The sequence below is a fragment of the Daphnia magna genome, linkage group LG3 (assembly GCF_020631705.1).
Source record: "Daphnia magna isolate NIES linkage group LG3, ASM2063170v1.1, whole genome shotgun sequence".
NCBI classification, from domain to species: Eukaryota; Metazoa; Arthropoda; class Branchiopoda; order Diplostraca; family Daphniidae; genus Daphnia; species Daphnia magna.
In genome coordinates, this window is record NC_059184.1 from 6073613 (window position 1) to 6095336 (window position 21724).

Sequence of the window (21724 nt, forward strand, 5' to 3'; positions counted from 1 at the left end):
ACTACTGTTCTACGATTGGTACTTCTCCAGAAACCTTGGATATATCGACTGCCGCAAGTTGCCGATGTTTCACTCAACGGCTCATTATTGATTCATTTATGGTTGCATGTGGTGTTGGGATCTTCATTTTTAACGGAGTTCTCCTGTACGTTCTTTCCTTCAAAACTACAACGAAATAGTTTTGAAATAGAATTTAATGCATGAATCATTTAGCAAAAACTGGTGACGAAAAAACAGGAACAAGAAAAGGCAGCAACGTAACATTGATTAAATTAAAAGAGGGCGCAATTTATAGGGATACAATGGGGGCGTGGCTTAATCGGAATAATGTCGGCGCTGAGTGCATGCCCGCGCATTCTAGCGGTCGAAATAACAATTACATACAGTTTATAAATGACATATTATAACATAATGAAGCAATGCCAGACTGAGAGGCAATTCACATTTACCCTTGCTCAATTCCTCAGCTTAACTCTCTGTTCCATATGTAATACCATAGCCCACTGGATGTAATAGTTCAAGCCTGAAGTCTAGAACTGTAAAAGTGACTCACCCCTCCGGCGATGGGAGGAGCTTATTCTCGAATGGACACTAGCACCACCACCAAAGATTCTTGGAACTGCAGCAACTTTTACACCTTTGTTAAAAATGGATATATTTAATAAATATTGACGAATTCTATTTATAATGAATTCTGCACTAGAGAGAAGACAAACGTGTTTAATATAATGAAATAGGCAATGTTGCGAAAGGCGCAAATTTCAAAAAAATTGTGAATTTCAATCATAAATTTAACATATAAATAATTGCCTAATCTAGATGAATTAGGTATTTAAGGATAGGAATTAAATTAAGCTTAAATGAAATCAATTTCTGGACACATTGATTGGTAATTTTATAGATAACGAACGAAAAACCCCAATTTTTACTATACCCCCGAGAGGCGAGGGGCCTCCTATACTAGCGAACCTGGCGGGAAATCTTGGGACCCTTTACAATTACATAACTTACATCACCCGCCGGTCTTGGGGATAGCCGAGAGTGTACCTTTCCTATTATATCGTGGTTGAATATTGCGCTAAGCCACAAAATAGAAAAAGTAAAAAACTAAACTCTTTTTAAGATTTTTGTTTTGCATTTTGTTGTTTAAATTGAACTGTAATCGATAGATCTTGTCAAGAGCTATCCAATTCTATAAGATTTTCTAAGTCTTAACCAATAATTAGGTTGCTTGCAAATAATTGGTTTAAGTTTAGCCTAATTTTGGGGGAAGGGAAAAAGTCAAAGACAACGAAATTTTGACATGCTCGTTTGGGCATTTGTCCTTATTTTTCAACTAAAAATTATTATTTTGAAATCAGCGTGATCCACTGCATCTAATGATGCATTATATTTAATATAATTTGATGTATTTATAATTTACATCTTAAAACAATAAACGTCTACATAGTTACGACTTCGAGCGCTAGATGGCTACGAGTTAAAAAAAAAGACGGACTTTTTTATCGTGGCGTAACTGGTTGCCGTAGGAGAGTTTTCCCTACGAAACAAATATAACCAAGTCTTTTAAGGGTTTTCAGTAAGATGACTCTTTTTTAAACTTAATCACACAAGTTATAATGTTCCACTGATTATGTTAAGGGTTTGGAAAAATATTTGCAAAGGTGATAAATGCAAAATTGTATTGATAAGCAAAAGCTTTAATAACAACACTTTTTCATAAGCAGAGTTCAGACAGTTATGTGTTGGAGGTTCTGCAAATGCTGAAACAGTACACATAAGCAATGGCGCTATCAATCTGTCGTCAAATCAAGATGTCAACAGTTCTTGCATTAAACTTTACCATCAAACTACAAATGGCGCTTTATTGTTGGAGCATGGAAACTTCACTGAACACCAGCATAGATCTGCAGAATCCAATTCTTATTACCAAATTAATCATAAATGGAATTTGTCCAAATCAATATTTCTTGAAATATGTGGCTTGGTAAGACCAAAAATTTTAAACAGGGTAATTTGTACAATCAATTCTTAATTATAAAAACACTTGCATTCTTCTAGAGTTCAGCTGTTGCTTTGGGCTGGAATCTCAGCCAACTGAGGCAGAAACATAGTCACCTTTATGATTTTTCATCAAATTTGGCAAAAGTCCTTACAGATATAGCCTTACCCCAGCTTCTTGGTGGAATCAGACTAACTATAAATGATGTATGCTCCAGCTCCAGTAGGGCATTTTCTAATGTGCTTTGTAACAGTGCTAAAACCCAGGATTCAAGCACCTATGTAAATACCACAACTGCCCTTGCATTATCTCTTACAGAAGAAATCAATCAGGTACAGTAGTGTAAATGTCTTTTCCTCACTTGCAAAAAATCTACATTAGAAACTTTTATTTTCCTCATTAGACCCTGGAGGAAATGGTTAAAAGTCTAGAAACTAGCAGTGCTCTAGGATTAGCAGATTGGCAAAATTCTGTGGGAGTTCAGCTTATAAATTCAGCCCAGAAGAAAGAACTCTCCGAATATGACTACCTCATCGATCGTCTCGAAAGTGATCGTTTTTCAGCCTATCAAGAGAAGCACTCAATTGCTTTACGGAATCAAGCAAACTTGGTAGTATCAAAGGCGCTTATAATTTGGGGCTCTGCTACGAACAAGGCATAGGCACAATAATTGATAAAGATAAAGTATGACAAGATGCGTTTGATGTATCATGATATTGGAATTTTACCTATTTTCCTTTTCTTAGGCTGTGGCACATTATGAGGAAGCTGCTAGAAAAAATCATCCTGCTGCGCAGTATAACTACGGTTATTGCTGTATCGACGTTATTTAAACGATGGAAAGTTCAAAAGAAAATGATATCACTAGAGCGTATGACCTTCTGCGTCAAGCTGCTCAACAAGGCCTAGAAGAAGCATCTGCTGCTCTTATTGCCATTTCCAGTGAACAAGAAACACAGAATGCAACAAACTATTCTACCACAACAAGAACTATTGTTGGAAGGAATACGTTGTGCAACGGAATGACATCATTTCGCAAGGCTTTGAGCGAACCACACAGTTTCACATCTTGTCACAGACATTTAAAAGACTCAGTTCACACAACTGAATTTGAATTTAAAAGGGACTCAATTTCTTTCTACCTTGGAGATTAGTTTTAGATTATTCTCCTTATCGATCTTATTGGCTCTGATTTCTTAAAAGTCAATACTTCATTTTCTTATCGACTATATTCCGGAAATCACGTAGGATTATACAGTAAGTAGATTGGTGAGAATGTACGAAAGCAGTCCAACTTCTTTAAGTAGTTTTGTTTGTATTGTAATTATATTGAAAAGATTGATAAAAGTGCGCTTAGTCAACAATGGGATTAATGACTAGAATAAAGTGTACTTGGAAAATGAAATCGTTGATTCCTATTTTCGGAAATACAAAAGGTGAATCTGAGGGATCACTCGCATGCCAGTTTACCGTCGAAGCTGCTCAGTGCAACAGCAAAGGGCTTGAACGGCGCACATAGGATAGCGAAAATCCATCGTGAACACGTCTTCTGCAACGCGCCCAAATTGCATGATGATGTAGTCGGCTGCCAATACCATACGACGATTAATATTAGCTTCGCTGAGTTGAATATGAATGTTATTAAATGCCATCATCGTCGTGAACCAACTGAAAATTCTTCACTGACGCCTGAGTGACTCGTCCATGGAAGTTGAGCACATATGACTGAGTATCATCGTTCCATACAGGGGTTTTATTGTGAAGCTGCAGAAGGTCGTCGCTCATCTTCCGTTTCCATCGGTCTGTCACAGAAAAAAAATTACGGCATTAAAAACATGAACAAACTATGGCGTTTCGGGCTCTGTGCATTTTCCAATCTCATAGGTAATTCTAAAGTATTCGATAAAGAACTGGCTGTAAGGGAATTTACCAATTATGCCTTCATGCTCCACCGACGAGCAAACATCAACACGCTGTTGCTCGATGGACATGGCTGGAATAATAATGGTCATTTTTCTTGGACCCTTAAATCCAAGTACATTGGTGCCCTAACAAAAATAACTAATAAAAATGGAAAATTACAATTTCAATTAAATGTCCCTTACATAGATAATTGCGGCGAGTTCTTGCCGACTGCTTAATTTGTGGCCATCATCGTAAAGGGTGAAATGGGTGCCGAAAACATTAGAACGCAGTTTCGCCACGAACGCTTCCCCTCCTCGAGAAAGATCCGTAGGGTCCGTTGAAATAATGTAATTGCTCGTTGCACTTTTTTTTCGTTTGCGCCCGGCAAGAAGAAAGATCTTTTTGCCATCCTCCCGCTCAAGGTGTAGGAAATATGTTGGATACAAGCCGCGATCCATCCCCCTTTCGATCACGCGTAATGCGGCATTTCATCTGAGATTCTTTCGGTGCAGCCTGAAAAACAAACTGGTCCAAATTCTCCTGTATATCGTTTAGTTGCGAAGATCCAGTTATTATGGCGGAACCCTGTCGGTAATTCAGACGATCCTATTACAAAAAGCGTGTTCTAAATTAGAAACCATACACACTGCAAAGAGAATATAAAATACACCATACGTGGGATGGAGAATTATTGCTTTCTATGGGTGTAGAAAGCGGGCGTGGTCTTTTTTTCTTTATGCACCTCCTTACGAAGGTAGGGTCTCGATTCTTGGTCCTCTTCCGTTTCAGTTTCCGGCTCTGAAATGTCTGCTGAAACAGGCGATAAACTGAAACTTCGAAATTGGCTAGCTCAACTTGTTGGAATCGATGGGTGGTACTGAAACTGTAAGTTCATCATCATAGTCTGATGACTGACCAACAACTGGTAGCACTTGAACAGATGTTGGCAAGCTTGAGTTGTGATCATCCCCTGAAAACCAAATGAGAACATTTGTATATATATTTTTTTAAATTCTGTGTTGTCAAAGCCAGAACCTGCACCTGATTTCCCAGATAATGCAGATCTACTGGACAGAGGCCTAGTTGTGATGCATGGACTAGGGAAGGTTGCTGGCAGCTTGGCCTTCTGTTTTTGTTCCATCAACTGCCGCTGGAAAATACACAGAATAGTATTAAATAATGAATAAGTGAAAAATTGCTGAACAGTTTACCTGCTGGTCCAATTTCTTCTGCCTCCATGTAGCACTGTTGGATGAAGAGGCATCCATTGTGTCAGGTTTTTCCATTTCTTCATTAATACAAATTCAGAATTTGTAATAAAACTTCACTTAAGTTTCTTTAGGAGGACCTCTTATCTGACATCCCTGGTGTTAGATGAAGAACTAACCCTCAGATAACTAATGTGTTGCCTGATTTTGAAGCTCAACTGAGTTCTGTTTTCCTTGGTGTTCCCTAGGTAACCTGGATTCAAAGAGAAGAGAGTATGGATACATTACATATGGCTGTAATGGCTTAAACAGTAATCACATGACTGATGGGCAGGATGCCAATAATGATATACAAAAATAACAAGAACACATGGGAGAGAACTGAAACCTATAATTTCTTTGCCTTTGGCAAACGGAAACGAATCGAATGTTATGCTTAAACAAAAGTATGACAGTCCCTGAGGTTTAACGAAATCGACCACAAGAGCTCGTCCTGCTGTATCAAATCTACCTGATTCTTATGGTTGGGTAACCAAATATTGTGATTGTAACCAACAGAACTTCAAGAACCCAGCCGTAGGCCTACACATACCAATTTGCTGAAAAACGAATAACGATGCTATATTGTGCTTCTGAAACTTAGGACAGGGTACAACAGACTGCTTCTGGACACGAACTGTTGACAGCAGTGCCAATCCAGTTGCCATGACAATGGCTTATAGACTGTTAATAATCAAAATTTCATCCCGAAAATGGTAAAAACGTGATTAGAAAACCAGATTCAAGAAAATGCACAACTATTCGTCTTTATTATTTCTCTTACAGCGCATCTGATAAAAAAACATAGCATTTGCATTCCTCGTGATGCATTTTCGTCAATTTGCAATTTGTTTCGTTGTTCTGTATCCATATTTGAACGATTTAACTATTGCAACAATCATTTTTCAACCGCTTTCTTTTCTCCATACCGCCTATGGGGTTTTCAGTTTTCTTCAGAGCTGAAGAAAAGTAAATGATTATCCTTCCATGCATTGTGAAAAACATGATTTTAAACAGAATGTGCACTTACTAACAAGACCGTTACCAATTTCTTTTGACGAATCAATTTCGCGGCATTCTTGTGTTACAGACACATTAAAAGTTAAAGCCGCAATACGCTGGAAAAATGTATCAACGTTCAATCCGCATTTAGATGAAACGCACTGCAAATTAGATTCAGGTTCTAGACATTAAATTGCAACTTAACATTTGATTTCTAAGTTACCCAATATTCGGCTTGTAGAGCACGGGCCATGCGTGTCGCTTGATCTTCGACATGTTTGTAGGCAGCTTCTGACTGCGATGTGTGGGAAAATGAAGCGTGATGATGTAGTAATAAACTTCCGGAACGACGAAAAAATCGATAAAATAAGTCTTACCAATAAATCTCTTTTGGTACCAACCAAAAACACGAGAGGTCGAACAGTATTAGCCTTCAACGCATCTTCCAACCAAGCAGGACAAGAGGACAATGAATAGAGATTCGTCAAATCAAACGCAACAACAACCGCTACAGTATATCACGCAAACAAAAGATTAGAAAAAATAATCTTTTTTCAATAATTATTAACTTATTACAGTTTACCATGAGCGCCACGATAATAAGACGAGGCAATGCACTTAAATCTCTCCTGCCCAGCGGTATCCCATCTGAAAGAAAAATGATATTAAAAACCACTTTTTTGTTTCCAGAATTAACGACAATCATACATTTGCAAATTGAAAGGCACTTGGAGAATATCGAATCTTTCAACTTCAAAATCGACACCTATGGTTGCCTTGTAATTCTGATCAAAGACGCTATGGCAAAATCTGTCAATAAGGAGAAAATTATTATGATGTCCAAGCAAGCTAAAACAGTAATGAATTGATGATACCGATTAACAAGGCAAGACTTGCCCACCGCAACGTTTCCCAGAATAATGACTTTCGATATTTTCAAACCCGCTGATATCAATCGATTGGAAATGCACGCTGACTTGACCTCCGGACGGAAGTCCGAACCTGCGTAAGGTGTACTCGATTTCAAGTAGGGCGGAGGAAGCTTGTTGATTTGGCGGTCATTGGGGGCTCTGTCCACCATCATCTTTTTGTTTTAGTTCGGTAGAGTTAGATAAACAAATAAAACTTTAGTGAAAATTGAAAATCGTAACGTAACTCATGTTTAGTTTTCTGAATAAATTGGTTTCGTCTTACTTTTAGAGTCGCCGAGCGAGATTGACGCATTCAAACTTGAGCAGGGTTCCGTGCAAAATAGTTGAGAAGAAGGTCTTCAACTTTGTTTACGGATTCAAAGAAAACACGTAAAGGTAGCCAGAGAGTGCAGTTAGTTCCGTAATAAAAATCGACAACTGTTGCGGGTGTAACGTTTTTCAAAAGGGCAATGTTGTGATAACTCTAAGCTCGGCGTTGCCTAGCAACAAAATTTCCGGTTAGGAGGGTGTACTGCTTACTCCAGTAAGGATGCAATGATGAAATAAAGGGGAAAGTAGAGGTGATTATCCTTGGGCAAAAACAAGGTCCCCCACCACCATTTTTCATCTGTCATCTTTTATTCAAACGCCTTGATATAAGGCGTGTCGCATTGATCAACCACCTGTTGTTTAAACCTGGGCTAAGCTTAACTGCTTGGCCTAAAAATGAGAGCCTTGATAAACTTTCCCTCTCTAAACGCCTTTAATCTTCCTATTCTAATGTTCGTAATATTATTCATGAACCAGTACATCTGAATAAATTAAATTTCCATGTCATCCAGATCTTTATAGGGCACCAGTCCGCGTCTAATGTGCTGTGTAGACCCACCGGCCTATTCGGAGAAGAAAATGTTAAACTTTTATCGTGACACCATTTGTAACGATATTCTGATGGTCGGACTCAATGACCCTTGTTTCTTTATTATTGGCAACGTGGCTTGCTTACAAATGTATACATTCCGTTTATCTTATGTCTAAAGAACTGAAAGTTAGCCTACCTTGTAGGTGTGTACCTCCTCACCTCCGACAAACTCCGTAAAAAGAATGAGAAAGTTCTGAGACTTAAGAACAAAAATCCATTTATTTCATCGAAAGGCACTTGATCGTGTTTTTCTGCACACCATCGTTATAACGAGAAAAAAAAAGCTTATTGCGCGGCAACAATTAAAATGCAAGGTAGACATAAACACTGGCCAGTTCTCGTCCGGATCAAACTCAACGTCAGATTTTGTTCTGGGCGAACGCTCTTCAACCGAATTTGATTGCACAAATTTGTTTTTCCTCCGTTATCGAACAGAACTATGGGTGATCTTGAAAATGTTGAATCTCACAGAGAAGGCCGCTAGATACGTCAATGTATATTTTTTTGTCCCAATATTCTTGATAAGTTTCATCAGTCCAGGCAAATCGACCGTATCGAATGGTCCACTCCAAAGTGTCAATGTGCTACCTTCAATCTAAAAAAGGAAATTAACTAAAATGGAAATAATGCCACGAGGTGATCCTTAAATGAAAATGAAAATCTTAGACTGACAAGAAGTTCGTTCGAATATTTGTACAATCATTATAACATGCGCCAGCGAAACAAAACAGAATGTTGGTTAATAAGAAAGTGGGAAAAAGACATTTATGCAGATCTCATTCAAATTAGAAACAGAAGGGAAGGCCATATGCTATCCTTAGCGTATCAGCCCTTTCATCTTTTGCTCATTTACTTCAGAATCACGTTTAGAGAAAGTTGGATTTGGCAGACATCCCAAGACTATGCGTGTTTGTTCTTATACTTTAGGCACAACATGTATACCTCCGCCGTGACTTATACGGAGGGCAGACATCGGCTGATCTATACCGATCTTCATTTGAAAGTTTTGGCCACCAGTGCTATACACACAGTGTTGACTAACATTGCCTGTTAATGAACTATAGTGATGTGGCTAAGACTGTTCTTACCTGTTCGAGTAACCACAAAATGCTACGCTGAGATTCCGGTGTAGTGGATAAACCAGCCCGAATCGGAAACGTAACTGGCTGCCGAATCTGAGCCGCTTTGAGGGCATCACGCAGTTGAATCATATGGTCCATTGTGTACGAACCTTCATTGATGATCTGCAACGGCCAAGAACTAATATCTGGGCCATACCTTTTACGTGAGAGAAAGCTTAGCGCGATTGGAAAATTGGATTTTGTTAGTTGATTTATGCAGAAAAGAGAACCTCGTTGTCCATCCAACGGATAGAACAGCATCAGGGAAGTATCTTTTTGTCAGATTCAGGAACCGTCTAGCATCTTTTGAAAATTGTATCGTTATTCGACTTAAAGTGATTCTCACGCTAACTAAAAACTGTTTTCCTGCAAAATATTCTCACTTCATTCAGTGCGCTTACCAAGTGGTTTTGTCGTGGCATTGACTGGTCCTTGAATAATGTCTCCGTTTATCCAAAGAGGCACACGAATCTGCACAAACCAAATTCACGCGCCGACGGAGGCATGTTTTACTTACGGGAAACTCCACCGGCTATTTGTTTACATAATTCATTTCAGCGTACCTTGTTAGCACGGGATTTTATTATCATAAGAGACACTTCGACTGCCTCCATTTCTTTAAAATCAAGTTTTATTCCTTTAGGTGATCTGCTACTCAGCGCAATGTCAAGAAATTCTTCCAAGCTCAAGTCCGAAGTTTTGAACGGTGGATGAGCCATTATAGGCAAAAATTTTCCTTCGCGGCCGGTTATCGTTCCCATGGAAACGTCCGCTTCAATCATCATGTCATTTCCTAACAAATAAAACATACACAAAATCCGTTGCATAAAATGCTTCTCCTAACTGAGGGGAATAATTCTATAACAAATAATCGCCTGTACTTTTCTATTTGTATCTGATTTTTATGTTCGCATGTTTTCAGAACTTGTAATGTAGAGCCACGCCACGAATGCGATTTTCAAAAAGAAAAGAAAAGAGCTAACACCAAAATAGGAAAAGCAACTTTAGCCATAGCTTTGACAGTTAGAAATTTTCTACGATAAGTTACCAGCTAAAAGAAAGCGCTCTTACCTTGTAGTGACTGGAAGAGCTGACCCCTACTGTTGACACCATGTCCCCACTTGACACGTGAAAGGTCGGACTGTATTTGCGGGAAAAACTTGGCGACAGACGGTATCGATATCGCATCATTTCCGTAAATGTAAGCGCTTTTGACTTGCGCGGAGAAAAGAACCATTGTCCAACCTATTGTGTTCAGCAACACTATAGAAGGAAGAAACACAAAAGTCACACTCAGACATTGACAACGAGACATTTTTGGATCGCAGATAGAAAGTGCGTGCTTAATGAATAGATCACTGTTAGAAAATGACGTTCCAGAGCTGATGTTGTTGCAACAACTCGGAATCGACTGAACACTTTCTATCTATTACGGTAGGTATTCAACAAAAATGTAGAAAAATAAAAAAAAGAAAGAAAACACTTTCCTTACTCTGGCGATTGAGCATGAGTAGAATCGGGTTTGCAGCTAGCTGATTGGTCAAATGAGAAAGAGAGAGTGAAAGCGGCTTTTTTTATGGCCAGGGGGCCATCCTTCAGCCCACAGCGAAATCAAGTTCGTGGTCACTTTATCGGTAGACACTGGCTTCCATATTACTTCAATAAGAATTCCAAACCCTAGGGCTACCATGACGAAGAAAGTTAATGCCACAACCTACCTAGAAGTGTAGAAAACCGCTATACAAGTCATTCTGTGTCTTTTAGGGTACATATAGAGAAGTTACGCAATTACGGGCTTATAATGTTATACAATAACGCATTATGAAGAGGAGGACGAATAGGTACAGTTTTGAGATGCAGTGTATATTTAAATTGTTCTTAGCATCAGAAGAACAGCACAGATATGTTATAATAAACACCCGTCAAATGCGTTGTGATCTTTCAGCACAAAGTCGCACAAAGTTGAAAATTCTGAATGAAATTTCAATATTCAAATAAATAACTTGTTTTATGGTACGTAGCTACTCCGTTTTTGAATTCATTTGGTATTTGATGAACCACAATTTATTGTCTAGTGTACGAATCCGCGTTCCATGGCAAGAAGGAAGTCATGCACGTCACGTACGTGATCAGCGCTAAAAAACCTGTACCAGCGGAAAATTTTCCAGTTCGTGCGATCGCTAATGTGTTGAGCAACCAAGACGATGCCGACCTGAATGTTCTGTAGCGGGAGATCTGACAACGCAAGCCTCTTTGAACATCAATGTACTGAACAAACAAAACGGCGGAGACAGAAACAATTTGTTATTATCGGAAAGCTTAATAGAAAGATGAAAACAAATGTATATAGCTTTGTTGATCTACTTACGACAAACTCTTTGCCAATCGCGTCTATGAAATCCAGTAGCGCAGGTACATCTACTTTGTCGCCAAAAGAACTCCAAATTGTGATCGTGCTTCCTGGTATCTATAGTAATTAAATAACAAAGAAGAAACACAAAAATGATAAAAAATTATCTTGTACAGTAGGTAGCCTAACTATTCTGGTAGGCTAAACAAAAAAATCTGAAATCAAACCCCTCTAGCAAACTAAATTCCTTCGCTGGAAGTGGAAGCATGCTGTAGTAAGATAAGAAGTCTGGAACAAGCGTTGGCATGCGTATGGGCTTTTACATAGAAAGTGGGGAGGGGGAACAAAGGAGAGGGAGGCTATGGTAATCTTACAATTGTACCTTGACCTCCGTTCCCACCGTAAAAATATGTTCGATGCCAGTGCTATACTAGCAATCATTGTTAGGTTAAGAATCAACACAAATCGTGTTTCTTGCCATGATGAAAATTTTAACTCGCCCATAAAAACTGCAATGTTCTATAAGAGCATATGATAAATTCCATTCATTCATACTTTGCTCCCTGGCTAGTAATCGACAATTAAGATTTACAGAATTAAAAATAAACCAAGAGTCTTACAACGAAGATGCGAACCCAAGTGTTTTTCAATCATTTCACTAAGCGTAACCCGCATGCATTTTGACACGCATGCATATTTCTCGAACAACCATTATGAAAATTACTTGATTAAGGAGCCATAACATATTTTTCCGAGATTCCAAAGTTGTCACTAGGGCAGCACGAACAGGAAAGGTTACAGGAGCGGTTACTTGAGCGGCTGTTAAGACATCTCTCATTTTGAGAACATGGTCGAACGTGTATGAACCAGCCTCTTTCCCCAATCTAAGTGTTTCAATTAAAACACATACAATATGCCTCTAGATTTTTACTACGGGTAAAAAAAAAGGTTAAATGCAACATACTTCGTAGTCCATCCAACGCTAATGACTGCGGTGGGAAAGTAGAATTTAGTGAGGCTCAAAAACATATCCGTATTTAAAGGTTCTGTCGTAGCGCCCACTGGTCCCTGAATGATGTCTGCATTCAGCCAAAGTGGAACGCGAATCTAATGTCAATCGTTAAGTAAAATTTACGTTGATATACATGGCAAACTGAATGAGTAACCGCTTACCCTATTTTCTCTACTTTTGATTATTTGGAGAGCTTGTTCAAGTACTTCGTTACTTTTGAAATCCAATTTAATTCCTTTATATTGGGATTCGTCAAGAACCATATCTAGAATCAATAAGCAATGGAATATGCGTTACGTAGAATCTGTTTTGTTTTCTATTCTAAAGAAAGAATTGTACAGTATATGATTTACCTAAAAAAGTTTCCAGAGTCAAATCACTGGCAGTTACTGGCGGATGTGCCATAATTGGTCTGTTTGAGGAAAGAGGATCGCCCTTAAACTTTCCAAGAGAAACGTCTGCTTCTATCATCATCACGCTACCTTGGGTAGACGAGCAAAACATTTTGCCATCCGTAAAGTACAATTCGCATGCAAGTGTTAGATTGATTTTTTGATTCACCAATGTTATATTAAGGAATAATATCGCTATTAACCAATCCCTGAATTAATCTATTTTCTGAACGTAAAGTAAAACTTTGATTTGAAGAAAAGGATTAATGATTTTTGTTTGTTTTTAATTATGGGGCACATTTAACATATATGTGGGGCCAGTCAAGCCATGATTGAGTTGATTTAACTTGTATTGTGAGCAAACTTGCGAGGTTGCTCCCTACCTAATAGGTTGGCGTTCCAAAAGCGATTGCAAGAACTCAGAACTTGAACGTTAATGCAAATCAGAAGCAAGTGCATGACAGATAAAAGATTGCCGTTCGGGTCACATACCTAAAACCAGGAGTGTTAAAACATTCTCAGAAAAATGGGGCCAAACGGTGTCACCACACGATCTTTGCCCCTTGCGCCAAAACAAAAGGGTGCTGTGCGCATCTTTTTAAAGAATTTGTTTTTTTCTCTCATCCTAATACAGAATGCGAGTCAGTTGACCTTATGGGAATAGCTATTTTTAAACCATACACGACAATAATGGAAGAGTCAAATTCAAGTTTTGATTACAAGATAAGGGATGCTTTTGTCAGTTCGAATATTTTTAGAAAACACGTATGACTGGACTGACGGGTTTCTACAATTTGTTAGGCACGTCTTGTAATTGTTAATTAACGATTTTTTGATTTCTTTTGAACCTTGAGATAAACGCCGCTTTCAGTGCAATTACAAAAATGCTTACCCCTTAAGGCCCGTTCGAGCTTCTTTCTCGTGTCTACTCCATGGGCCCAGGTCACTTGGGTTAGATCAGTTCCAATTTCCGGGTAAATATCTGCCACCGATGGAAAAGCTCGGTTAGCCACATGCACAGCTGGTTCCATTCTATCAACTGCCAAGTCACTAGCGTTTTCTGAATAGTAAAAACAAAAACAAAACAAAAAATAACGGTTTACTTTTTGCACACCTCCAAATGTGGGTTTAGTCCAAGCTGCAAGATGAATACTTGACATAGATTTAGATTTTTCCATTTTAACCATTACATTTGGAAATATTCTAATTAGCATATTTACAAATATTTTTTGCAGTGTCGATGAATAAAAGATTAATCAAGAAGTATTTGGCAGGTATTATAGGGCGCGTACTGCAGCCTAGATTTCTTAAGATACCAACCGTGTTTTTGAACTGAAAAGGCACTGGTTCGGAGGACAATCCAACATGTGATAAGCACTGTCATAACCAAACGATGTGACATTCTGATAAAGGATGAACACAGCCAAGAGTATGACAGTTGGATTTCACCGTAAGAACCTGTCAGATCGTCCCATTTTTTCCATTCACCCAATTTTGTGGGAATTATGAAACTTTTAGCACGAAAAGAACCAGATGCAAAATTCCTGTCAGAAAGATCGTTGAAACGCGACTGACAGAGTGAACATCACTTGATCAAATGATGGCCCTCCACTCCTTGTGACTGTAAGTCTACGTTTTAGTACGGGCCCTTAAAACAGATGGGAGGGAACCGAAAGGCCCATCCCACTTTCCATATGTTTTAAAAAGAAGAGGACTGTAAGTTTAACACTCTCAAGGAGGCAGGTAACTAAAAATATTGAAGCCAACGGGAACTTGACCTAGAAAAAGAAAAAGATTTCAATTCCGTCTAAAGGCATACTAAAGATTTCGTTTCTTCTTTTACAGAGACAAGGATGCGCACGTAGGTGGGGAAGGAGAGTTTACCTCGTTTCTAACAGGTCTGTTATCTGACAACAAAGTTCCAGAAAAAAAAACGAGGGAACTAGTTGTTAAAAGTATTGTTTCTGTTTCTCGCTGTCAGCGGTCAACAACATATCCCAACCTCAGACCAACAGCTGATTTTTTTTAAATAAAAAACAAACGGTAAGCTCTTGAAGCGCGTGCGCGTACATGGTAGCGGAATTCTCGTGTGTACTGTTATACAGTAAATATGATATAGACGTGAGTTACTAATTCAATGACTAATAGACAACATTGCCCTGCTGTAGACTTCCAATGTTCATGTTGATGGTGAAGGCATTCCATCGGAAATTCGTATTAAAACAATACAGCACAATGTTAGACAAATTTTCAGCATCGAGCAATAATCGGTGCATGGGCCACAATAATTTTATGCAGTAAACATGCTAATAAAAACGTCCATCAATTTGGAGTGCGTGTAGATTACTATGCAAAAACTTTCGTCATTAAACATAAGTCGACCATGTAATAACTGTTTCATGCACAAATCGATATGTGACGGCAGTTTCTGGTAAATTTCTTGTTTCCAAATCAACGTCTTAAAAAATATGTACCAATTTTATTCGTGGCCAATTGTATTAGACACAAGTGGAATCATTATTATGAAAATGCAAAGACCTAGCTTTTTTCGGCTAATATGCCGGATTCGAGATTGTTCTCCGCAGGAATTGCATTGGGCCCACAATAATTACACCATAAAGTCATTCCCAGAATGAAAACAGTCAACTTCGATGTGTTATAGCTCATTACTAGAACCACATCCCAAATAGTAACAAAATTTTGGCGGGGAAAACAAAATCGCCCTTAGAAAGAAAAAAAAAGAAAAAAATATTATTCCGTAGTTTCGTGGAAACACGATGGATATTAAACCACGTGCCACAGTAGATACAATGTTTCCTGATAAAAAGGAAGCATTTATATAAGAGCTAACAGAGGGGAAAATGCACTATAGTGTTGCCAACGCTTTATCATTTGCGAATTTTTGCCCTCTTAGCAGAAGCCATTTTGCTCTTCCTTTCTGCTTCTTCTTCTTCACGTATTAGGCGTTCCTGTTCCAGGTCTTCCAATATACCTGTACGAATAATGAAAGATGCATGAATTTAGAGATAAACGAAACTGAAATGCGAATTGTTTTGTTCTAAATTATGTAAAGGAAGTAATCGAATAAACTTACCGATTTTAGTACTGATGCACTCTTCTTTCATTTGCTGAGCAAAACTAGATTCCATGCATTCATCTTCATCGTCGCTCTCGATACGATACCTAATAAAGAAAACCTTTAATTCTGGTAAACACAAAAAGGCCTATTCAACCAAAACTATACCTATTCCTGTTATAACCAAAAATATCCTGTATGTGCTTCGAATAATCTTCAGTGTCGTCAGGGCCGTCGTCGATGAAATCGTCTAATTCAGAATCTTCTTCTTCATCACTTTCCATAGATCCTTAAAAAAACAAATAAAGAAACGTGTTGGTAAAATTGTCCAGGAGACTAAATAAGATCCATTTATACTTTTATAGGCACGCTCAACTGGGCGAATGTCTCTATACGGTGGAAAGGGACGACTTGGTCCAATCGGAGGCTTCGCCAGAGATTTTCCTTTTCCTTGCGGGATTCTTGACATCTGAGGTGGCGGTAAGGACTTAGGAGGTTGGTTCTTCATTTGGGGTGGACCTGGTTTATTTTGAGCTACTTTTGATGCTCCTGGGCGCTGGACACTGTCTGGTTTAACAGGCAAGCTCTTTTGATCATTGGGTTTTGCAACTGGTTTGTTCATCAAACCCATATTCGGTGCCGGTTTAAGGTTTTTGCCATTTAATAAACTCGGGGCTTTCATGGGTTCTTTAGATGGAACCGGTTTGGTTGCAGGCTTCTCTTTGCTTTTAACGGGTACCGAAGGAGCAGAACTTGCAGGCACTATAGGGGGTAATTTCCCTTCTTTCCGTAGTTGACGTTCTCGTTCCTCCTCTTTCCTTCTCATGAGATCTTCTTTTTCTTTCTTGGTCATTAATCGGTTAGATTCGGGTTCCTTTTTTTCAGGGAGATCTATTTTTTTTTCAGTCTTTATTGGTTCATGCTGCTTTGCTGCAGCTAGTTTCAAAATCTGGTCAAAACTCAGAGTTGCCTCTGGAGGAAGACCCTTTGGTCGCACCTTCTTCTGTACATCTCTATCATTATTACGGGATTTATTATCAATTTTCACTATGTTATCCTTTTCTTTCAAAATTATGGGTTTATGAGTGCGTTTTTTCCGTTGAGTTGAACCTTCCTGCTCTTCAATTTTGTCAAGAGCATTTTTTACCCTATCCTGATGTTAAAACCACAATGAACTTTGATGCAAAAACATGGTACATTGTTGCAAGGAAAATCATATTTTTCTTACCTTAGCATTGCTCAACTCTTTATGACTCCGTACTTTCTGTGAACTACCAATGGAAGTGTCAGTGCTACTGTACTTATCAATAAGCTTTTTATAAGCTGCAGATGCTTCATGAGATACATAGCCGTAATCATCTTCATCTGGTTGGACATCAAGACCTTTTAAACAATGAAGCATTTGTGGTTAGATTGCCACAAATTGGAAGTTTAGTTTATTTATGCTACCAGCAGCTGTAACAGCTGTATTTAGCGAATTCTTGGCTTCATCCAATACTGCCTTATTCCCACTCTTGGTTCTTTTTAGCATTGCTTGGACCCTTGCATTTGACTTGCGATCCTGAGCCCGCAAAGACAATAACATCTACAAGTAAACAAAAATTGTGGTTTAGTAAATTGTCCCATCTGTAATGGTTCATTTTCCTTGCTACCTCTTTCTTTTTTTTTCTTCCAATCGTTTTTGCTTTTCTTCTTGATCTTTACGATCTAAAAAAGCACGAATGGCTTGTGATTGAACTCCAGAGCGAGGAATTTTTTTCGAGGCCGATACCTGAGTACTATACCTTTTGACTTGAACCTATGATTGGAAAAACGTACGTATTTTATTTTAGTTTTTTATTTTATGACTACGAAAATCTACGTACTGCTTCCTTTGCCTGTTCTTCATTTTGTTTTGCAAGATCTAGCAAGTAACTGAAGTCCATTCCACTAAAGGCACGACTGCTTGACCCGAAATCAGATGACGTCTGCCTCTGACTGCCACAAAAGACGTGAAATCTGTGAAAGAACACCGAGTAACGAGAAAGCGGCAGTCAAAAAATTAATTTATCCGTAACAAATCTAAAATAATTTTATTAACAGAGCTACAAAATCTAAAAATGTAAATTTAAGAAGAAATTTCCCAAATATTACGAAAAACGAATCCTATTTTGAAAATCAGATAATAACGGCAATATTGTTTATACTATGTTTTGTTGCAACGCCGCTTAAGATAATTGTTTTCTTCTCTTTCCAACAAATCAATTTTCTTTAATAACTATTCTTTGGTGAAATTTAAGGATAATTTGATTTTACCAACGCTCGTTCAACATTTTTTCTGTCGAGCTTGAGGAAGTTCAGATAATTTGCTTCAAAAGTCTCATATTATGTGTTGAGTTTGACAGGTACTCAATATAGTCCCTTAGGCCATGTCAAAAAGAGTTCAAGGCCTAATAGTGGAAAATAATTTCACATTTATTATTTAAAGCTTTTGGATAAGACGACACTATGTCATATTATAAGTTTTCATGCTAGACATTGTTTAATTGGAAGGTTCTATTCAAATATATCTATATTTTTTCAGAATGGTGATTCAGAGTCTAAATAGCCGAGCAGCTTTTCGCTCACAGGGATCAGGTATGACTCCTAAAGAGCTTTCAGAAAATGATGATTTGGCTACTGGGCTTGTTTTGGATCCCTATCTTGGCTTCTCTACCCACAAAATGAATCTTCGGTATGGGCTGTTTCCACTTTGTGCCATTATAGAAATGTTTCTTTGGTTTTAACAAATTTTGAATTTTATAATAAAGTTATAGGCCACCCAAAGCCAACAGAGAAGAATTAAAGCAAGCTGTCATAGATTTCATTGAGCATCAAGATTATGAGAAAGCATATAAACAACTGACATCTAGTGATTATGTTTGGAATTTTCTAGCTAACAAGAACAAACAGCAGCAAATGAATGTCAAAGAACATGTACATATAACATAAATTTATGTCAGTTATAATGTGTATCTATATAAATTCATTGCACTAAAATTTCAGATTGTTCGTTATTTGGGGATGTTCCATGAATCAGCAGGCTTCACCATTCAAGCCTGCTTTAGGTATTCCATGGAGGGACAAAAAGGAGCCAAACTTTGCACCACCAAAAGTGGTAAATCTTAGTCTTTACTGTAGTCTTTAGATACAGGCTTAAGGTCAAAATAACATGATGACCGGATAATTGGAGATAAACTTTCACCACTTATTCTATTTTTCTGTACTGCTAGGTACAAAAATGAGCAGATTTCTTTGTTAGTTGGATGCATAGCTGAACTGAGTCCTGATGAAGAAACTCAGTTGTTGCACCCTGGAAAGAATGACTTCTCTGTAATGTATAGTTGCCGTAAAAACTGTGCACAGCTTTGGCTTGGACCAGCAGCATTTATCAATCATGATTGCCGTTCTAATTGCAAGGTTTGAAGTGTGAATTCATTGGCCTTATTATTCAGGCGTTAGCATTATTATTCCTCGTCATAGTTTGTTGCCACTGGTCGCGGAACTGCCTGCGTTCGAATTTTAAGAGACATTGAAGCTGGTGAAGAAATAACATGCTTTTATGGTGAAGACTTCTTTGGCGACAACAATTGCTTTTGCGAGTGTGAAACTTGCGAAAGACGTGGCACAGGTGCATTTGCTAAAAATAAAAAAAGCAGTCCCGAAGCAACCGCAAAGGAAGAGCGATACCGACTCCGTGAAACACATTTGCGACTGAGTCGCGTGAAAAAGCAAACAGACAAGGAGCCGATTGTGTCGCTGACGGGACGCTCTTCTCGAAATCCACCCACCCCGGTGCCAATAGAGGATAGAGATACTGTCCCAAGAGCACTAGACGTCAAAGAGCTAAGACGTAAAGGGCTCACTAGGTACAATCTAGACCACTGTTAATTAGATCGTAAGCGTTCTTTATACGTTTCTTTACCTCAACTATTCTTTGGTCCGTTAGGTATGATGCTGAGTTGCTGGTGGCTCAAGGTTACGCTATATGTAATGAGAGTAAAACTAATAGTGAAGAAAACAGTGGTAATAGTGGTAGTGCAAATAACCACCAGGACGCGAAAGTAGTTCCTGCCACAACTCGTGTACGTGCCAAACGTCGCCGCCGATCACAAACTTCAAAGGAAATGAACGGAACAAATATGGCAACTACCCCACATAAAAATGTTGCCAGTCATAGCGTTGAGCATAAAAAACAAAGCACTGGAGCAGTAAGAAGCTTACGTTCTCGCACGGTCCGCGGTGTCGAGAGTGACGTGGTCCAAAATACCGCCTTGGAAGGTTCTCAACCTGTCAATAATGATGTAAAACAATCCGGAATGCGTTTACGAAACAAAAAAACCCTTGAAACAGCAGCACCGACGGAAACACCTGCTGTAGCCTACCCCGTTGCCACGACGGAGACCGAGTGCGTCAGTCACGAGAGTGATGTTTACGAGTTCACCGATTTCGAAAACGATAATGGACTTCAACGAGAAAGCCCGCCAGTGCCAGAGAAAGAATCTACCACGGAAGAGAGGAAAGCTCGATCAGCTACTCCTCCTCCGCCATCTTCGCGTGAGCTTGCAGCTCACCAACCAGCGTTGATGACGTCACCAGGTGGACGTCTTAAGCTGACACTTCGGATGAAACGCAGTCCTGTCCTGGACGAAGTCATTGAATCCGGTAGCAGTATGGGTGGTAACCACCAACATCAACAGAATATGATACCCGTTTACGAGGTCCTTCGAGTTGAAGGACTAGAAATGGATGGGGAAAACGAACAGGAACAAGCCCATAAAAGCCGGGTACGTCGAAACCAAAGACGTAGGTCGCCATCTTTAATCCCCAATTCATCGAGAACGGGAGTGTTACCAACCACCAAACGATTAAGACTGATATTTGGCAATGAATCGCACACTATCGACCTACCTCCCACGAACTTTTCCTCAGTTGAGTGACCTAGTTCTTGTTCATCCAGCAAGTGACCAAATTTGGCCTAGCGACATCAATCTGCTAAATTCGACAGTTTTATGAAATCGAGTGATAAATCAACCGATATATAAGGAAATGAATAAGTTCAATATCATTTATTTCACAGCCAGTACTCATACATTCACTTGATCTATTTAAATGTTTTTCTGTTCACCAACCATTTCATTTTCGGATTCCAACATGGCAAGCTGTATCCTTCGGAAACTTACTGATGTATTCCCCTCGCATTTGACCACCTTTTTAAAAATGTCGAGTCACACGATTTTAATATTTTCATATTTTTGTCTGCGCAGTATTTCTCAAGTTTTGTTTTTCTCTTCAAATTCAGACTAGCGCAGATAGGATTCGTTTACAATTTGGCCGCATCCTAGCTCCCTTCTCTTCCAATTCTATCTCGTTCCTAGTGACCTTTCTTCTTCGTCTATCATGCTTTAACTTTGAAACCAGGAATTCTGCCCCTGCATGTGTTCACTTATTGGAGCCCCAGTAACACTTTTGATGAGCGGATCACCACCAGCAATTCAGCTGTTATTACTTGAGATTGCTCCCGATTCTACCAAGGGCAAAGTTTCTGCAAACGTGCCGTTCTTTTCAATCTCATCGGGTTCCTTATTTTACCCCATTATTGATAGTAGTATCTATTGAAGAGTACCGTGACGTTGAATACAACTATGGACGCAAGAAATCACGCTTATTGAAATAGATCTGGCAGATCCTGTTTCAAACTGCGTAGTTGTGTAATAAGGATGGAACATCCTTATCAGTCAACCAATCGATTTCTGTCTTCGTCAG

At 38.8% G+C, this 21724-nt stretch overlaps 6 protein-coding genes and 1 pseudogene across 8 annotated transcripts; 2 read left to right on the top strand and 5 right to left on the bottom strand.

The window, feature by feature from the left end:
* The first annotated feature begins 1544 nt into the window (after nt 1-1544).
* On the top strand, nt 1545-3448 carry LOC123470393. The gene is made up of 5 exons (XM_045170642.1): nt 1545-1664; nt 1728-1987; nt 2062-2334; nt 2406-2686; nt 2749-3448. The coding sequence occupies exons 1-4, from the start codon at nt 1634-1636 to the stop codon at nt 2661-2663; spliced, it is 822 nt and encodes a 273-aa protein (XP_045026577.1). The 5' UTR covers nt 1545-1633; the 3' UTR covers nt 2664-2686; nt 2749-3448.
* Nucleotides 3310-4874, bottom strand: LOC123470427 (protein king tubby-like). Its single transcript, XM_045170689.1, is given in 8 exon segments — nt 3310-3500; nt 3502-3587; nt 3652-3804; nt 3933-4050; nt 4108-4368; nt 4370-4513; nt 4583-4790; nt 4840-4874. Coding segments are annotated over 8 exon segments (1053 nt in total). The 3' UTR covers nt 3310-3452.
* Nucleotides 4875-5905: 1031 nt separating this feature from the next.
* On the bottom strand, nt 5906-7503 carry LOC116919662 (ras-related protein Rab-34). 2 transcript variants are annotated; one of them, XM_032925679.2, is made up of 8 exons: nt 7351-7503; nt 7032-7240; nt 6865-6966; nt 6740-6804; nt 6534-6664; nt 6380-6451; nt 6185-6317; nt 5906-6113 (listed from the first exon to the last, which is right to left on the bottom strand). In XM_032925679.2, exons 1-8 carry the CDS (start codon nt 7378-7380, stop codon nt 6037-6039), a joined length of 819 nt encoding a protein of 272 aa, XP_032781570.1. In that variant the 5' UTR covers nt 7381-7503; the 3' UTR covers nt 5906-6036. The 2 variants fall into 2 exon arrangements, with proteins under 2 accessions (XP_032781570.1, XP_045026578.1); XM_045170643.1 differs by having other exon boundaries at nt 7032-7281.
* A 686-nt stretch (nt 7504-8189) lies between these two features.
* On the bottom strand, nt 8190-10446 carry LOC123470392 (annotated as a pseudogene).
* A 506-nt stretch (nt 10447-10952) lies between these two features.
* Nucleotides 10953-14876, bottom strand: LOC123470391 (protein FAM151B-like). Of its 2 annotated transcripts, XM_045170637.1 has the most exons (9): nt 14749-14876; nt 14185-14642; nt 13757-13924; nt 12826-12954; nt 12634-12737; nt 12425-12567; nt 12185-12344; nt 11479-11577; nt 10953-11378 (listed from the first exon to the last, which is right to left on the bottom strand). In XM_045170637.1, the coding sequence occupies exons 2-9, from the start codon at nt 14264-14266 to the stop codon at nt 11175-11177; spliced, it is 1089 nt and encodes a 362-aa protein (XP_045026572.1). In that variant the 5' UTR covers nt 14267-14642; nt 14749-14876; the 3' UTR covers nt 10953-11174. The 2 variants fall into 2 exon arrangements, with proteins under 2 accessions (XP_045026572.1, XP_045026573.1); XM_045170638.1 differs by lacking the exon at nt 14185-14642.
* Nucleotides 14877-15341: 465 nt separating this feature from the next.
* LOC116919655 (protein SPT2 homolog) lies at nt 15342-17954 on the bottom strand. The gene is made up of 8 exons (XM_032925668.2): nt 17806-17954; nt 17593-17738; nt 17390-17525; nt 17169-17323; nt 16298-17093; nt 16109-16229; nt 15959-16047; nt 15342-15856 (listed from the first exon to the last, which is right to left on the bottom strand). Exons 3-8 carry the CDS (start codon nt 17523-17525, stop codon nt 15753-15755), a joined length of 1401 nt encoding a protein of 466 aa, XP_032781559.2. The 5' UTR covers nt 17593-17738; nt 17806-17954; the 3' UTR covers nt 15342-15752.
* Nucleotides 17955-18504: 550 nt separating this feature from the next.
* LOC123470429 (histone-lysine N-methyltransferase Suv4-20-like) lies at nt 18505-21617 on the top strand. Its single transcript, XM_045170690.1, has 6 exons — nt 18505-18653; nt 18730-18895; nt 18965-19076; nt 19131-19378; nt 19442-19827; nt 19908-21617. Exons 1-6 carry the CDS (start codon nt 18505-18507, stop codon nt 20896-20898), a joined length of 2052 nt encoding a protein of 683 aa, XP_045026625.1. The 3' UTR covers nt 20899-21617.
* The last annotated feature ends 107 nt before the right edge of the window (nt 21618-21724 follow it).

Excerpts from the sequence above, each read along its gene's own strand:
- LOC123470393 (XM_045170642.1), top strand. The coding sequence starts at position 1,634 with ATGTTAAGGGTTTGGAAAAATATTTGCAAAG. Across the intron at positions 1,665-1,727 it reads TTGGAAAAATATTTGCAAAG|AGTTCAGACAGTTATGTGTT; the intron begins GTGATAAATGCA and ends TTTCATAAGCAG. Across the intron at positions 1,988-2,061 it reads TTCTTGAAATATGTGGCTTG|AGTTCAGCTGTTGCTTTGGG; the intron begins GTAAGACCAAAA and ends GCATTCTTCTAG.
- LOC116919662 (XM_032925679.2), bottom strand. The coding sequence starts at position 7,380 with ATGCGTCAATCTCGCTCGGCGACTCTAAAA. Across the intron at positions 6,805-6,864 it reads GTGCCTTTCAATTTGCAAAT|ATGGGATACCGCTGGGCAGG; the intron begins GTATGATTGTCG and ends TTTTTCTTTCAG. Across the intron at positions 6,318-6,379 it reads CTCTACAAGCCGAATATTGG|TGCGTTTCATCTAAATGCGG; the intron begins GTAACTTAGAAA and ends TCTAATTTGCAG.
- LOC123470391 (XM_045170637.1), bottom strand. The coding sequence starts at position 14,266 with ATGTCACATCGTTTGGTTATGACAGTGCTTATCACATGTTGGATTGTC. Across the intron at positions 12,955-13,756 it reads GCTCGAACGGGCCTTAAGGG|GTAGCGTGATGATGATAGAA; the intron begins GTAAGCATTTTT and ends CGTCTACCCAAG. Across the intron at positions 12,345-12,424 it reads AGCGTTGGATGGACTACGAA|ATTGGGGAAAGAGGCTGGTT; the intron begins GTATGTTGCATT and ends TGAAACACTTAG.
- LOC116919655 (XM_032925668.2), bottom strand. The coding sequence starts at position 17,525 with ATGTTATTGTCTTTGCGGGCTCAGGATCGCAAGTCAAATGCAAGGGTC. Across the intron at positions 17,094-17,168 it reads AAGAGTTGAGCAATGCTAAG|GATAGGGTAAAAAATGCTCT; the intron begins GTAAGAAAAATA and ends TTTTAACATCAG. Across the intron at positions 15,857-15,958 it reads GTGCATCAGTACTAAAATCG|GTATATTGGAAGACCTGGAA; the intron begins GTAAGTTTATTC and ends TTATTCGTACAG.
- LOC123470429 (XM_045170690.1), top strand. The coding sequence starts at position 18,505 with ATGGTGATTCAGAGTCTAAATAGCCGAGCAGCTTTTCGCTCACAGGGA. Across the intron at positions 19,379-19,441 it reads ATTGCCGTTCTAATTGCAAG|TTTGTTGCCACTGGTCGCGG; the intron begins GTTTGAAGTGTG and ends TCCTCGTCATAG. Across the intron at positions 19,828-19,907 it reads AGACGTAAAGGGCTCACTAG|GTATGATGCTGAGTTGCTGG; the intron begins GTACAATCTAGA and ends TTGGTCCGTTAG.